General features: G+C 47.0%; 1 protein-coding gene across 1 annotated transcript in view; it reads left to right on the forward strand.

Annotated features, from left to right (window-relative positions):
* The window catches only part of THOP1 (thimet oligopeptidase 1), a 44,338-nt gene extending 40,270 nt beyond the window's left edge, over positions 1-4,068 (forward strand). The window contains exons 12-13 of the mRNA XM_066604691.1: positions 435-571; positions 3,669-4,068. Coding sequence (XP_066460788.1) covers positions 435-571; positions 3,669-3,827 — 296 coding nt within the window. The 3' untranslated portion in view covers positions 3,828-4,068. The remainder of the gene's footprint in view (positions 1-434; positions 572-3,668) is intronic.
* Positions 4,069-16,684: the final 12,616 nt, after the last annotated feature.

Consider the following 16,684-nt stretch of genomic DNA (forward strand, 5'->3'; position numbering starts at 1 on the left):
TAAAAGCTCATCTTATACGCCGGAAGATACAGAAGTATTTACTTAGATTGTAATGTGCGTGTGTAGTGTTATGGCTCATGTTCACCGTGTGTTACACATGCGATGCACGGCCGCGTGACATGAAGTCAATGGACTTTCATTAATCCATTCACATGAGCGTGCAGATATGCGAGAGGACGAGATCGCAGCACGCTGTCTCTGCATACCACGCAGCGTGAGCCCTATGCATTGTGTATGGGCGGCGGTTCATACCTAACTCTGCGCAGTCCACTCGCTGCACTACGCGGTCTTTGCCGGCATCCAACAGACCGGTACAACACTGGGGGGCACCGCAAAGTTCTACCCATCGGCCCGTGGACATGAGCCCTTACAATTGTTTCAGGATGTATGTGGACTATGCTAATGTCTTGTTTTATATCGCCCATGGCTTCTAGGGACAAATATGCCGGCCACGTTTGGCCACCTCGCCGGAGGATATGACGCCCAGTACTATGGATATTTGTGGAGTGAGGTTTATTCCATGGACATGTTTTACACCCGGTTCAAACAAGAAGGAATTAAGAACCAAAAGGTGGGAGTGCCTTGCTTTGTACCACAAATACTGTTTTAGACCCCTTTATCGATGCCGCTAAAAAAAAAAAGGGGGTGTGGCCTGAATGGCGGCAAAAAGATCTTGGCATAAAATAAACCATCTAATAGGCAGTGAGCGCTTCATTAGTCTTAATTTGTCAGATTTCCCATCTAGCTGTGAATCTGGCACATTTTAAGGCCCGTCTCACACGATCGGATTTAAATTCCACGATCGACATACGTGTGAACTTTCTACCAGGTATTGAAAGGCATGCATTTCCGAATTTTCCTTTTCCTGCTCTATCTTACCACAGAATCCGCACGGATGGCCTCCATTGACATCAACGTTAACATTGTGTATGGCTTGTGGATACCCACATCATCGCTAAGCGACGGCACAGGAAATACAAACTAACAAACTGTACATGACCGCCTGCGGTCATCCGCAATACAGTGACGTACGCCGGGTCATGGGCGGGGCTTACAGATGGAATCCACTTCGGGCCTCTCGCCTGCAAAATCCAACCCAGTCGTGTGAGTCCGGCCTGAGGCTTGTTTCATACACAGATGTTACATTAGCATCTAACGGTGAAGTCGCGGCGGAGGACCGCGGAGTGTTTCCCATTGTGTTTAATGGGAAAAGCTGCACCTCGCATGCCGCGCGATGCTTTACTGGCCTCATTGAAAACATGATGCAAGACGTTCCAAGGGAAAACCCAAAGATGGGGCATGCTACGGGAAAGCAGATCGCTTGGGTATGACCTTATTCAAAACTAAGGCATTCATGTTCATGCGAGATCTGTGCATCTATTGTCGGCCGCGTGAGAGCGCCCTCCGTGTGCCCGTCACAGTAAAACATGAGCTTGTAGCTTTCATGCCCTCCAACATCCCAGTATAGTCTGATGCCCCTGCTCTTACCATCCGTTGGGGGCAGTACCTCTCTGAGCACTCTGCTGGTACTTCCTTACTCTTTACCATATTCCTTGTCTAATGGGATGCCAGTCCCAGTCTGAAGCCCTCCTGTTACTTGGCACAGAGAGAACGAGCAAAGCATTGGTGGCACAGCCACGCATCATAGAATTGTGGCTCAGCTCAACCGTGCAGGCTGAGGGGCCGGGGGATGATGGGGGTCCCACACGCTGTACAACAGTGAGACCTATACAGAGGAGGGGGCACCTGGTAGGCTGTGCGGAGTGGCGTGACTTACTAGCAGGGCGCACTATGTAAAGACTGTGACTGTAAAGAAATGGTGAGCAAGCTGCGTGCAGCTGACTGCAGGGACCTGCTCCCTGGAATCTGTCTTGCTATCTCCAGAGAGGGGCATCACTTGACAACAGGCAGTGGACAGTAAGTTAGACGTAAGAAAGTCCCCTAGTGGCAGCAGAAAACTTCATTTTAATAAAGTAATTTGCTGTTTTGATTGTAATTACATTTGCCATCATATGAACATAAATGCTTTTAAAGGGGACCTGGAACTAGCGATGAGCATCATACTCGGTCTGCGCACCGTTACTGGGCCAGGGGGCGGAGAGAAGGAAGACCCTTCTAAAGGCCCATTTACACTGGACGAGTGTTGGGCAAACAATGCCTGACCCTCATCTCTGTGTCTTTGTGCTCCTCCAGGGAGCTAGCACAGCAGGCTGGTTCACGAAGCGGCCAGCAGGGGCAGTGCAGGAGATTGCTCTCCTCTTGCTCCCCCGCCCCTCTCCATTGATATACACAGCCGCCGTTCGGCAGCTGTTTAAACTTCACGATGAGCTTTATGCAGCATAACAGCAACCCAAAGCAGAAGGACAAATCGCCAAGAGAGCATCTTCACCAGGGGAGGATGAAGGCCTGCGAGTGGCCCAGCCGGAGCCCCTGACAGGTTTACAGCACTTGTGCAAGGAGGAGCGGGCAAAGATGTGCCATGCTAATTGTCGCCTACCTAAAGACTGCCGTCATGACGTCAAAGGGTACATCAACAAAGTATTAGTTTTAGGGTGTGGATATTTATGCAAACATTTTTTTTCCAATTTCTCCACCCTAAAATTTCAGTCCGTTTTTCAATGGCATTGTCCAGATAACGGGTCAGATTGGTGGAAATCTCAAACGATTAAAGGGGTTGTCCTGCGCCGAAACGTTTTTTTTTTTTTTTTTTTCCCATAGGCCCCTGTTCCGCGCAGGACAACCCCAATGGATGTGTTAAAAAAAAACAAAAACATATTACTTACCCAAATCCCCGCTCTGCGACGTATTCCTTCTTCTTCCTTCACCAAGATGGCCACCGAGATCTTCACCCACGATGCACCGCGGGTCCTTTCCCATGGTGCACCGTGGGCTCTGTGCGGTCCATTGCCGATTCCAGCCTCCTGATTGGCTGGAATCGGCACACGTGACGGGGCGGAGCTACGCGATGACGCGTAGAAGGGGCGGAGCCAGAACGCCGCTCGTGCCTGGACCGAGCAGAAGGGGAGAAGACCGCACAGCACAAGCGCGTCTAAAAAAGCAAGAAGACATCAGAATTAGTCGGATCCATGGAGACGAGGACGCCAGCAACGGAACAGGTAAGTGAATAACTTCTGTATGGCTCATAATTAATGCACAATGTACATTACAAAGTGCATTAATATGGCCATACAGAAGTGTATAGACCCACTTGCTGCCGCGGGACAACCCTAATCTTCATTGTTTGTTTTTTTTAACCTAACATTGCATTTTAACAGGGGTGTGCAGACTTTTATATCCACTATATGGCGCTTGTAGGGCAGCAGCCTGAGGAGGTATTTTTATACGCACTGTCAACCCTAAAAGTCGGTACTCGCACCGTGCTGCAGACTCAGTCCCAGGCTGTGTGCGCACCCCTATTGATCTCTATGGGAGTGAGTGCACAGCCCTCCGCTTTGAGTCAGCTGCGTGGTCCGCATTCCACCTTTCAGAGCTGACCGTGCGGGAGATGGGTAATTTATATAAAAGAGCCTCCTGGACACCCACCCGTCCAGCACCATAATCTGGCTTGTAGCCGGCGACCGCCTCCCTTTAACATTCCAAGTTCTGTTGGTAATTTTCTGTGTGAATGGTGATTTTAAAGTTTCCTACTTCTTACAACTTCCTTCCAGGTGGGCACCGACTACAGAAACTGCATCCTGAAGCCCGGGGGATCTCTAGATGCTTTGCAGATGCTATGTAACTTCCTTGGTCGGGACCCAAAGCAAGATGCGTTCCTTCAGAGCAAAGGACTGAGCAGTGTGGCATGCCCTGTGCCCTCGGCTTGTTAATAAGGTGGCACCATCAGAACAAACACTATTCTTATTGGTGGAGGAACTATAATGGGTAGAAAGTGCAGGGTGGGGGCGCTACTTACAAATATAGAAAGGTCACAAATGGGTAATCTGGACTATTTGATGCTCTGGAGTTGTCTGGCACTACTTACTCCACCTTCTCTCTACTGGAGACCCCAATCCTCTTGTTCACAGTTTAAAGCTCCTTCTGTTGAAATAAAAATACTAATAAATTGTACCTGTTGTGTTTTTTTTTTTTTTTTCGCAGTGCCCAAATCCTGGGTATTTAGTGAGTTTCTACGGCGCACAGCGGCATGAGGCCGCATCCACACGGGCGATTCCATATTGTAACAAGATAATCACAGCGATACACATCGGCGATCTGCGTTATATTGCTGCGTTTTCTCCCAGCAATACCGTGATTTTGTAGTGCTGGAGTGCAAGCCGAAGGGAAGAGCTATGAATTAACGATGCAACACATGACTTAGAGAAGGGCGACTCTCACGTTCTGTGGTACACATGGGTGGGAATACTGAGGTTGGCGTCTTCTAAATCTAACTTTGCCATAAGGTCTGCCTTCTGCGCTGGAGCTTTCATAGTCTCCATACAGAACTTCAGTCTTAAAGGAGATGTCTCGAGGAAGCAGTAAATTTTTTTTTTTTGCCCAGTCCCCCTAATTAAACATACATTACTAAGCCCCCCTGTAAATGACTTTTCTAGCTGGTTTGTACTTACCGTTCCAGCGTTTCAGCAACTTATAAAAGTTTCCCCAAGATGGCCGCCAGCTTTTTTCCCGTCGCTTGCTGTAGCTCGACGTGCGCGCTCCCGAGACGCTGCCAGCTGTGTCTCCATGACAACACGACGCCCCGCAGCCGCCGACCGGACCCCTGGAGTGAACACGGCCGACCAGTCACCCACCGCCAGGCAGCAGGTAACCGGGGCAGCCCCCGGCCCCCCCAGCGCTACCGCCCCGGCCCCCCCAGCGCTACCGCCCCGGCCCCCCCAGCGCTACCGCCCCGGCCCCCCCAGCGCTACCGCCCCGGCCCCCCCAGCGCTACCGCCCCGGCCCCCCCAGCGCTACCGCCCCGGGACCTTCACCTGTTAGTGAAGATCACCCCCTGACCCATCACTTACCTGGGCGGCTTCTCGGGGCTGCTGGGCTGCGCTGGGCTTCTCCGCTGGGCAGCTCCAGTTTCTGCACCTTCCTCTAACAGAGGATGGTACAGAATGGCTGCTCCAGCGCGCTCCCGAGCAGTGACAGCTCATCTGCGCATGCGCAGAAGTGCTGTAGCGGGGAGCACACTGAAGCGGCTCGTGCTGAAAGGAGAAGACCGGACTGCGCAAGCGCGTCTAAAAAAGCAAGCTGCCAGCGAATTTAGATGGAACCATGGAGACGAGGACGCCAGCAACGGAGCAGGTAAGTGAATAACTTCTGTATGGCTCATAATTAATGCACAATGTACATTACAAAGTGCATTAATATGGCCATACAGAAGTGTATAGACCCACTTGCTTTCGCGAGACCTCCCCTTTCAACAAGTATTTCCTGAAAATGGAGTCTGAAATACGGAAAAGACTGCAGATCAGATGTCTTTCTGGTGGTATTAAGTGCAGGACACCCTTTAGAGGAGTTCTTGAAGTAGAGCAGTTACTTGAGGATCCCTGTTGGAATTGACAATGTATGTTGTCAGAGGGCGAAGGGGAACTCCTAGATGATGGCCAAACTGAATGTGCTGAAGACCCAGAGATATGGGCGAAAAAAGACAATCTGGAACCAACCGTAGGGTCTGAGGGGTTGGTGTCGCACTCTTTAGTGTTGGGATTCCTAGTCTTTCTATGGTAGGTTCTCTCCGATGGCTAAACTTGTATTCTTCCCCAAAAAAATCACAGAACACGACCATATACTTACTGACTAAGGAGGGCAGATAGCTGCATCCTCTCACCATGCAGGTAGCAGACCACCAAATGAGGGAGCCAATTACACCTGTGAGGGACACCGATGAGACAGCCACTCACACTGCCTCTTAATATAGGAGGGGGGGGGGGGGGGCTGGCTGGTGTATACTCCCACACAGAGTGGATACAAAGTGACAGACCATTCTGATACATGTAGTGCACCACGCAGACCAGCAACCTATTAATGACGCCATAATAGTTCCTCGGGCTACCCTTCACTTCAAACAGTGAACCACATTGGTACTGCCACCCTGGGCTGCCCCTGGAGTTTTAAAGCCACACTGCATGTGAATGATAGATAATAAAATGTGGTTCACTGTTTGAGGTGCAGGGCAGCCCGCAGAACTATTATGGTGTCATTAATAGGTTGCTGGTCTGCATGGTGCACCACATGTATCAGAAGGTGTGCCACTTTGTATCCACTCTGTGTGGGAGTATACACCAAGCAGCTACCCCCCTCTATACTAAGAGGCAGTGTGAGTGGCTGTCTCATCAGTGTCTCTCATAGGTGCAATTGGCTCCCTCAATTGGTAGTCTACCTGCATGGTGAGAGTATGCAGCTCTCTGCCCTCCTCAGTCAGTAAGTATATGGTCATGTTCTGTGATTGTTTTTATGCTTTTATATTTCACCTTCTGTGATGTATGTATTCTCCCCAACGATCACCGTGAAGGGGCCTTCTGACCTCGGGAGAATACTTGTCTGTACAGATTAAAGGCTTTTTCCTTTTGAGGCTGTGGAATGTCGCTCCTCTCTTCATTTGGAGATTTTATGTCTTTTACACGCAGGAGTGACCAATATCCAAGTTGGCTCATGTAGCCTCTTCATTCAGGCTGATAATCATTCGCTCACAAATTGTTCATTCGTTATACCAGTGAAGGACTGAACAATCAGTATTAAACCAAACGATTACACCGCGTAAGCCCAAGACGGCAACCCCACGACCCCAGAGCCACCTTCTTAGATACCATAAAACTCCCCTTCCTCTTTGATTCCCAAAGAGAAGTCCTAAATACCGATATTTCAGATGAAGAAATTTCAGACACCATTAAAAATCTTAAAATGGGAACAGCCCCAGGCCCCGATGGCTTCACCGCGCTATATTACAAAAAATTCAAAGACGTACTAGTCCAACCTCTAAAGAAAGTGTTCCAGAAACTCTTGAATGGGGAAATACCCCTGAAGGAATTTCTGGACTCGCAACTTACAGTGATTCCTAAAGAAGGCAAAGGTAACCTGTCCCCGAAAAACTATAGACCTATCTCACTATTGAACCAGAACTATAAGATTTTTACCCCCATACTAGCAACCAGACTGAACTATCTTCTCCCCTCCCTGATGCACAGGGACCAAGTGGGTTTCATACCAGCGAGAGAAGCTCCAGACAATATAAGAAAGGTCCTAAACATTATAGATTTTGTTAACACCTCAAAATCCCAAATGACCCTCCTAGCACTAGACTTAGAGAAGGCTTTCGATACACTATCCTGGAGCTACTTATTCTCAGTCCTACGTCTCATCGGGATTAGGGGACCCTATCTGTCAGCCCTCCTAGCCCTCTACTCGACACCCTCTGCAAACCTTAACACTTTCCAATCCACTGTCTGACCTCTGAAGACCTCATGATTTAAGGCTGTACAGCTCCGATGTTGGAAGACGTCCGTCAGGGTTCTCTTACTGTATATTGCCAGGCTCTCTGCTGTCTGTGCCTATCTAACGTGTCGCCTCATGCAGTACTGGCTTTAGCCAGCAGATAGCGCCGTTGTATAACAGCAGAAAAAGAGTAAACCCCCTAGGAAAACCAGGATACAAATTGGATTGGAAAGGGTTAAAGTACCATCCACCAAAGCAGCCCCCATACCAAGTAGTAGAGGTACTAGACAAGGTTGCCCCCTCTCCCCAGCATTATTCGCTTTAGCGATTGAACCACTGTCAGAAGCAATCCGTTCTGACCCCAACATAAAAGGAATTTGGATAGGCTCATTTTGTATTCATTGTTCCCTATTTGCGGATGACCTACTACTGACCCTCTCCCAGCCCTTAACATCATTGCCGAATCTAATGTCCACACTAGACATATGGTCTCAGCTCTCGGACCTCCGAGTGAATGTTGATAAATCTGAAATATCCTTTATCAACACCCCGGAACCCTTAATAAAATTGATAAACGTAAACTTTCGGTTTCAGTATAAAATACATCTCATATTTAGGCATTAAACGGACTACCTCAATACAATCTTTCTATAAGTGGTAGTACCCAGAATTAATAAAGAGACTAAGATCTGACCTGCGGAAATGGGATAAACCCCAACTCGCCTGGATAGGGAGAATTAATGCAGTAAAAATGACTATTTTGCCAAGGATATTCTATCTCTTTCGATGTCTACCGACACCCATTCCCTTCGCCACTTTACGCAACTTCCAACATGCTATATGGGCAAATAAAAGAGCGAGAATTAAACATACAACAATGCATTACCATAAAAGGCTGGGAGGTCTACCAGTGCCCAATATAATCAAATATTATGAGGCGGCCCAAATAGCCCAATGGGTAGTAGGTCGTTTATGGCTGGAGATAGAGTAAAACTGTATCTATCCACACAATATAACATATTTCACTTGGTCTTCGGGGCCACTCCCCCAGGGGCTGCAAAAAATGAGCCCGCTGTCACACTACTCCCTCCTGTTGTGGAGAAGCGCCCGGTTCAAGTACAATCTTTCCTCTAAGATTTCCCCCATGCTACCAATACTTCATAACCCACAGGTTCCACCAAGCCAAGACCTAGCCCATTTTCAGTGGTGGCTAAGTAATCAAAAAACCACCCTACGACATTTTTACACACAATCAAAACTTTACACCATACAACAATTTGTTGCCACATTTAAACCGCCCACTCAGGAATATATGAGAGTTAGTCAAATATTCCACTTTATCCATACTACAGCACCCACCCCCATGCCACTTTCGCCCACACCATTCGGAGCTACATGCGCCAAAAACCCTTCCCAGAAAGGAATGCTTTCATATATATATATAATATGCTAAACCAACCCCTGGCGGGGGAGAAACTTTTGTTTATGAGGAGATGGGAAGCGGACCTTCAGCTTGAGATGACTTTGGATAGATATCCAAAGAGGTATAGGGGCGAAGGACGAGAACATTATCCTCCCACTATATAAGGCACTTGTCAGACCTCACATGGAATACTGCGTACAATTCTGGTCACCGGTGCTGGGGAAAGATGTCACAGTGCTTGAGGGGTACAAAGAAGGGCAACTAAGCTAATACATGGAATGACGGGACTGGAATACCCAGAGAGGCTATCCAAATTGGGACTATTTACTCTAGAAAAAAGAAGGTTAAGGGGCGACCAAATAACCATGTATAAGTACATGAGGGGACAACACAAGGATCTCTCCCATGATCTGTTTACACCCAGGACCATGACGGTAACAAGAGGACATCCGCTATGATTAGAGGAAAGTAGGTTTCATCACCAACATAGAAGGGGGTTCTTTACTGTAAGAGCAGTTAGACTGTGGAACTCTCTGCCTGAGGAAGTGGTGATGGCAAAATCCATGGAGGAGTTTAAAAGGGGACTTGATGTCTTTCTGGAGAAGAAGGATATTGCAGGATATAAATATTAGGTTAAGTGTCAATCCTGGTATATAGGCAGGTAGGAACTGTTAGGGGTTGATCCAGGGAACAGTCTGATTGCCATTAGGGAGTCGGGAAGGAATTTTTTCCCCAAAAGGGCTAAATTGACTTCTGCCCTTGGGGTTTTTTGCCTTCCTCTGGATCAACACAGTAGGATAGACAGGCTGGACTAGATGGACAATGTCTTCATTTGGCCTTACATACTATGTTACTATGTTAGATGGCAGCATTGTTGTACCATGATCTCCAAGGGTAGCCACCAAGTCTCCCTTATGGAGACCTCAATCAAAATTTTACACAGGACCTATTTAGTCCTACAAAGATTACACCATCTCTACCCAACCTCTTCCCCACTATGTTTTAGGGGATGTCAAGAAAGCGTAGATATGCTCCATACATGGTGGACGTGCCCAGAAGTAGACAGACTATGGTCGAAAGTCCACAGACTTCTCAACCAAATGTTTGTGGGTCCGATTCCCAAATCCCCTACAGTCTTCTTATTGGGGGATCACCCTGCGCGATCTAGGTACCAAGCCCATAAATTGATACAATATGCATGCATGGCTACAAGAATCCACATCGCTTCAGCATGGAAATCACCTACTCATTGCTTGATAAAGGCTATTTATATTAGCCGAAACGCGCTGCATGTCTTTAAAATAAACATCTTTACTCTGGAATTTCATGAGCACGTACTCCATCCATTATCTTATACACCAACTTGGATTTTAGGGGTGTCACAGGCATTGACACCCCTACAAAGTAAGTTATATTCCGTCTTTCTTATTTCCATATACCGAATAACTGGAGCGCAAGGGGCTTTTTTCTTTTGTAAATATCTGTGTATCCTGCTTTCTCTGGTATATACTATACCTAGAGCCACCCCATGATGCTCTCCCTTCCTGGGATGTCTGCCTGACCAGTTCTTTGGACTCTGCACTCTACATCATCTGGCTTTCTGGATAATTTGGGCGATACTGTTACCCTCACATCCAGGGTACAGTTACGTCTGGGGTAAGTCCTTTTACTTATTCCACTTCAAAATTAAAGGGGTTGTCCCGCGCCGAAACGGGTTTTTTTTTTTTTCAATAGCCCCTCCGTTCGGCGCGAGACAAACCCGATGCATGTGTTGAAAAAAAAAACCGGATAGTACTTACCCGAATCCCCGCGCTCCGGTGACTTCTTACTTACCTTGCGAAGATGGCCGCCGGGATCTTCACCCTCGGTGGACCGCAGGTCTTCTGTGCGGTCCATTGCCGATTCCAGCCTCCTGATTGGCTGGAATCGGCACACGTGACGGGGCGGAGCTACGAGGAGCAGCTCTCCAGCACGAGCAGCCCCATTCAGAAGGGAGAAGACCGGACTGCGCAAGTGCGTCTAATCGGGCGATTAGACGCTGAAAATTAGACGGCACCATGTAGACGAGGACGCTAGCAACGGAACAGGTAAGTGAATAACTTCTGTATGGCTCATAATTAATGCACAATGTATATTACAAAGCGCATTAATATGGCCATACAGAAGTGTATACCCCCACTTGCTTTCGCGGGACAACCCCTTTAAGCACTTTTCTTTCTCCACCTCACATTGGACCGCCACTAATCTCATCCTTGCTTTATACTGCTCTCTCTTTTCCAATTGTACTTGATAGAATATCTTCAATTATGCTATATGAAAGGATTCATGCTATCAGAACAGATACGATGATAAATTTCCAGAAAATTTGGCAATCTTGGATCGAATGTATAGAGATCCCGGGATTACGCCTTATTATATCATCTACTGAACCTCTATTCTAGTGACCAAATAGAAATATGCACGCAATTCAGACACTTCTGTCCGCTGATATGGATTCTTGACCTACTGATTTTAAATTCTATGTTGACCCTTTTGTTTTGTTTTAACCCTATACCTTTGTATTCTATTAGCCGCTATAGGCAAATACTATTTTTGATGGCAATATCTGGCCCCCTGCGAGGGGACGTTAGAATGTTAAAAGCCTATCACATGTATGACTATAACATTAAATAAAACCCTTTAAAAAAAACAAAAAAATGGATTGTGCAACTATTCCGCAGTCACTGTTACACACCGCACGCTGACTGAACATTATAAGGGTGGGTTTATGTAACATATAGGGGATGTCTCCACGTGGAGGAAACACTGCGGATCATCCACCAGTAAGCTGTAATTAATGAACGGTGGTTTACAGGTTGTTGGTGAGACTAAATAACAATCAAAATCATAAAACAAAAGTACATGTTTAGTATCACCGCATCCGTAAAAGTCCGATCTATCAAAGTAACGCATTATTTACCCTGCAACGTGAATGTCCACAAAAAAAAAGTTGTATGTATTCCAAAATGTCGGAACGCCTCTTAGAACTTTTTAAAGCTTTTCAGTACTGTATATTCCAGCGTATAAGGCGATGGGGCGTATAAGACGACCCCCCAACTGTCATCTTATACGCCGGGAATACAGTGGAGCAAAAAAAAAAAATCATTACTCACCTCCCCCCGGCGTTCTGCGGCGTTGCTGCAGGCTGTCGCTCCCTCCTGGTCCCCGGCAGAGCATTGCTTTCTGGACGCGGGGCTTGAAATCCCCGCCTCCAGAAAGCTAATACTGTGATTGACTAACACACGGCGTCAGCCAATCACAGCCATTCAATGACATCATTGAATGGCTGTGATTAGCTAAAACACACGTGCCTTCAGCCAATCACAGCCATTCAATGACATCATTGAATGGCTGTGATTGGCTAACACACGTGCGCCTTCAGCCAATCACAGCCATTCAATGATGTCATTGAATGGCTGTGTTTGGCTGACAGCGTGTGTTAGCCAATCACAGTATTAGCTTTCTGGAGGCGGGGATTTCAAGCCCCGTGTCCAGAAAGCAATGCTCTGCCGGGGACCAGGAGGGAGCGACAGCCTGCAGCAGCGCCGCAGAACGCCGGGGCAGGTGAGTAATGATTTTTTTTTTTTGACACTTTCTTTTTTTTGTATTACCGCCGTATAAGATGACCCCCGACTTCAGAGCAGATTTTTCGGGCTTCAAAAGTCGTCTTATACGCCGGTATATACGGTACATTAAATAGCACCACTGAAAAATGCAACTCGTCCCGCAAAAAACAACAAGCCCTCAAACGGCTAGATCAATTGATAAATAAAGGGGTTATGATTTTTTTTTTAAACGGGGGGAGCTTGCTCATGAAGGGGTTAAATAACTTGAAAATGAGACGTGCCGCTATTATTCAGTCTTACCAGTGGAATCGGCAGGGTTTAATTTTACAGAAACATCAATTACTTTTGTTTATGAAAATTTTTACAAATTTGTTAGTGTTCGCGAACGGCATGAACAACGAACAATTAGTTTAGCTACATTCACACTGAACTATTTTTATGTTTCAAAAATTGAACGATCCACCAATTTTTTTTTTTTTTTTTTAACAAAAATGCTTCCATCTAAAGGCACCTTCAGTAAAGCGGTCCCCCGCTGCGAGCTCTTGTGACCAGGCCTGACGCTGATGCAAATAGCTTCTTAGTGTAATACTGTGTATAAGGTCTGTATATAGACCCTCTGTGTAGGTGCTGCGGAATATGTACATCATATGAAGATGGTTCTTACAGTCTGCGCAGAGCCTGGGGCCTCATTCGCACCGCTGTCACGTAGCTCCATGCTGCATGTGGTTTTAGAGCCAAGAACGGTATCGCATCCCGCCATGTTTCACAAGGAACATCCTTCTTAACCCTTTCCAATCCACTGTCTGACCTCTGAAGACATTATGATTTAAGGCTGTACAGCTCCGATGTTGGAAGACGTCCGTTGGGGTCTTCTTACTGTATATTGCCAGCCTCTCTGCTGTCGGAGCCTAGCCAACATGTCACCTCATGCAGTACTGGCTTTAGCCAGCAGATAGCGCCGTTGTATAACAGCAGAAAAAGAGTAAGCCCCCTAGGAAAACCAGGATACAAATTGGATTGGAAAGGGTTAAGGGGTTCTGTTATCAGGTTCAGCTTCAGGCATCATGAACCCGGGTATATCTTATTCTGAAGCGCAGCAGCATTTCATACATTTCTAACTCCCAACAGGCCTCCGAGTTGTGGAGACGGCCTACACGGGAAAACCAATCATCTGAACGGATGCATTGGAATCCGACGCTCCCGATGGTCGGGATTTCCAACCAGTGTTTTATCGCGGCTGAAAATTAAACATCAATCATGGTCCAATAAAGCGGCACGGTTCAGCCATGAGGAGGGCGATATAAATAAAAATAAATCTTGTTATTTGTATAGCGCCAACTTATTACGCAGCACTTTCAGGTAATTTTTATTTATTACCCCCCCCCCCACCAAGCTGGGTACTCATATCAACCTTTACATGATATTCCACTAATGCCGCCTCTTGGGGTCCTCCGCTATGGGAGTCAATCACTTCCTTCCTGCCACATTCAGCTTAGACAAATGCAGCTACCTTTCCATTGAAGTGTATGAAAAATGCAGCGGCCAAGAATTTATCGGGTCATTTGTATGTAGCATTATAGCGGGACCCCCAGAATTAATTTTACTGCTGGACCTTGAGCAACCTCGTCCGGCACGGAGTTCCAGAAAGGAGATTTATATACATTTCTGCAATAAATGGAAGTTAAAGGGGTTGTCCCGCGAAACAAAGTTGGGGTATACACTTCTGTATGGCCATATTAATGCACTTTGTAATGTACATTGTGCATTAATTATGAGCCATACAGAAGTTATTCACTTACCTGTTCCCGTTGCTAGCGTCCCCGTCTCCATGGTGCCGTCTAATTTTCAGCGTCTAATCGCCCGATTAGACGCGCTTGCGCAGTCCGGTCTTCTTCTTTTCTGAATGGGGCCGCTCGTGCCGGAGAGCGGCTCCGTGTAGCTCCGCCCCGTCACGTGCCGATTCCAGCCAATCAGGAGGCTGGAATCGGCAATGGACCGCACAGAAGCCCTGCGGTCCACCGAGGGAGAAGATCCCGGCGGCCATCTTCACCAGGTAAGTAAGAAGTCACCGGAGCGCGGGGATTCGGGTAAGCTTTATCCGGTTTTCTTTTTTAACCCCTGCATCGGGTTTGTCTCGCGCCGAACGGGGGGGCTATTGAAAAAAAAAACAAACCCGTTTCGGCGCGGGACAACCCCTTTAAGATGACGAACAAATGGCAAAACCAAACTTATGTTTCCAAGCAGAGCTGGTTATATGGGTGTAATCAACATCCTGACCTGCAGCACCTCATCTAACTTGTATTGTATTGACTTCAATGACGGGAAGAACAATAGTTGATTTGTGATGAAACAAGTGCAGCCACCAACTAAGGGCAATCAGAGGGGCACAACCATGTCCTGGCACCACTGTCCTGCCGCTCCTAACCCTGGTCTGCATTTGGTATTGCAGCTCAACCTTTATCACTAAAGCCCCTTTTACACTGGAGGACTGTCAGGTCCTGGAGAGCGGTCCCAGTGATGAACGGTCCCAGGGAGGATCATCACACAGTGAATGGATTTAGATTGGCTGGGGATCGCGCCGGCCCGTTCACCTCCATTCACCATAAACAGGCCATTCATAGATGACCCCCATCGCCTGTGTAAGTTGAACGGTGCAGCGGCAGACCAGCGACGCCTTAATGGTCTGCATGAAAAATCCGATCAGCGATTTATCCGTGATTGGTCTTTCTCTGCATGCGTTCACACAGCACAATTACCATGCAAATCACTCGCTCTAATGAGCAATTTGCAAGATTATCATCTGAAGTAACTTTGCAGACAACTCGTTAGCAATCTATTACTGTTTGTCTACAGTTTCTATGCAGGCCTATGTGTTTCCATGGTAACAGCCTGAACACGTCCTGTATCGTCTGATCTTGCAGTTACACTTTCTGCCATGTCTCTTCTTGCTAACCTAGCAAATGTAGCAATTGGTCCAAGAAGTCGGTGTCCGATGGAAGGACGCAGGTCTGCAGGGTCAGACTGTGACTGACGGACGGTTTACGTCTGTATAGAAGCTTTAGAACAATGGTCTCCGGTGGGCACAGCCTCTTGTTGAGGACTGATTAGCTGTGCCACCAGAAGCCCCAGAGTGGCATTACGGTAGTTCTAGGGAAAATTAACCTTTTTACCAATTTCAGACAAACAAACATCATTAACTTTTACCTATTAACATGGATTTAATGGAGTTTCCTTTTTTCCTTCTTTTAGGCCATCAAAGAAATTTAAAAAAAGTTTCACTAAGGCTTTCATTCCCACGAGCGCATATACAGTACCCGTGTGAAGCAGTGATTTCCAATGCAGCCATTCACACAGGCGAATATACGGCGCAGTGCGAAAAATAGAACAAATACGCTCAGCCAAAAGATAGTTCTGGATCTATGTTTTGGCCGATATATGCCGCTGGGTCCCATAGACTCCTATGGGAGCAGGGAAAAAGAGGGGGGGGGGGGCATTTTTGTAGCATCCAACATTGTGAAAAGCTTACAGGCGCCTCTATATAAGCACTGGAAGGCATTCCGAGGATTTTTGGCAGAGCGAGGGTTTTCTGGGTGCGGTGTATTTTTTTTTTGCTAAAAACGACATTGTATGAATGGATGAAAAAAAATATATCCACTCTTGGGAAAGAGCCCTGATGGTCTTTTAGGTGGTACATTTACTGCAGCTCCTCCATTCAACCATCATTCAGGTGTTTATAGAAATGTGTCAAATGCAATTTTCTTCATTCTTCTGTCTTGTGAATAGATTGTGTCCGATTGGACCTGCATTATCCTTCTCCACTATGTGCCATGATCCCTATGTGTGACCCCACGATGTGACCTTGCAGAGCTAGCAGTATGTATCCTGTAGGAGCCCTCAGGAACGAGGAGATGTTTATAGCCCTGACCAGTCGCCTGGCTCTCTGCTTGAGGTTATATAAAGTTGTGCGCCCGGGCACATGTCATCCGTGTCATTCCAGTGACACACGGCTTATTTTGAGTTGAATGAGGCAGACCTAAATTGCTACAACTTGTATATTCCAGCATGTTTTAGATAAGAACATTACTCTGAGTCGGTAGCGCGTGGGGAGCAGAAGACCTGTCATCTTCTTGCTGTCGGGGATCCTTGGCATCCGATTTGCAACAATGCTGTGCAAAGCTTTGCAGACCAAAGAAGCTGAAGACCCTTCCAGGACTTAAGAGGTTTCTGAAGCTAATAACCTGCATCCTCAGTCCGCCCTGAAATGGAGCGGGGTCACATA

This window comes from Eleutherodactylus coqui, chromosome 5, assembly GCF_035609145.1.
Source record: "Eleutherodactylus coqui strain aEleCoq1 chromosome 5, aEleCoq1.hap1, whole genome shotgun sequence".
In the NCBI taxonomy this organism is placed as follows: Eukaryota; Metazoa; Chordata; class Amphibia; order Anura; family Eleutherodactylidae; genus Eleutherodactylus; species Eleutherodactylus coqui.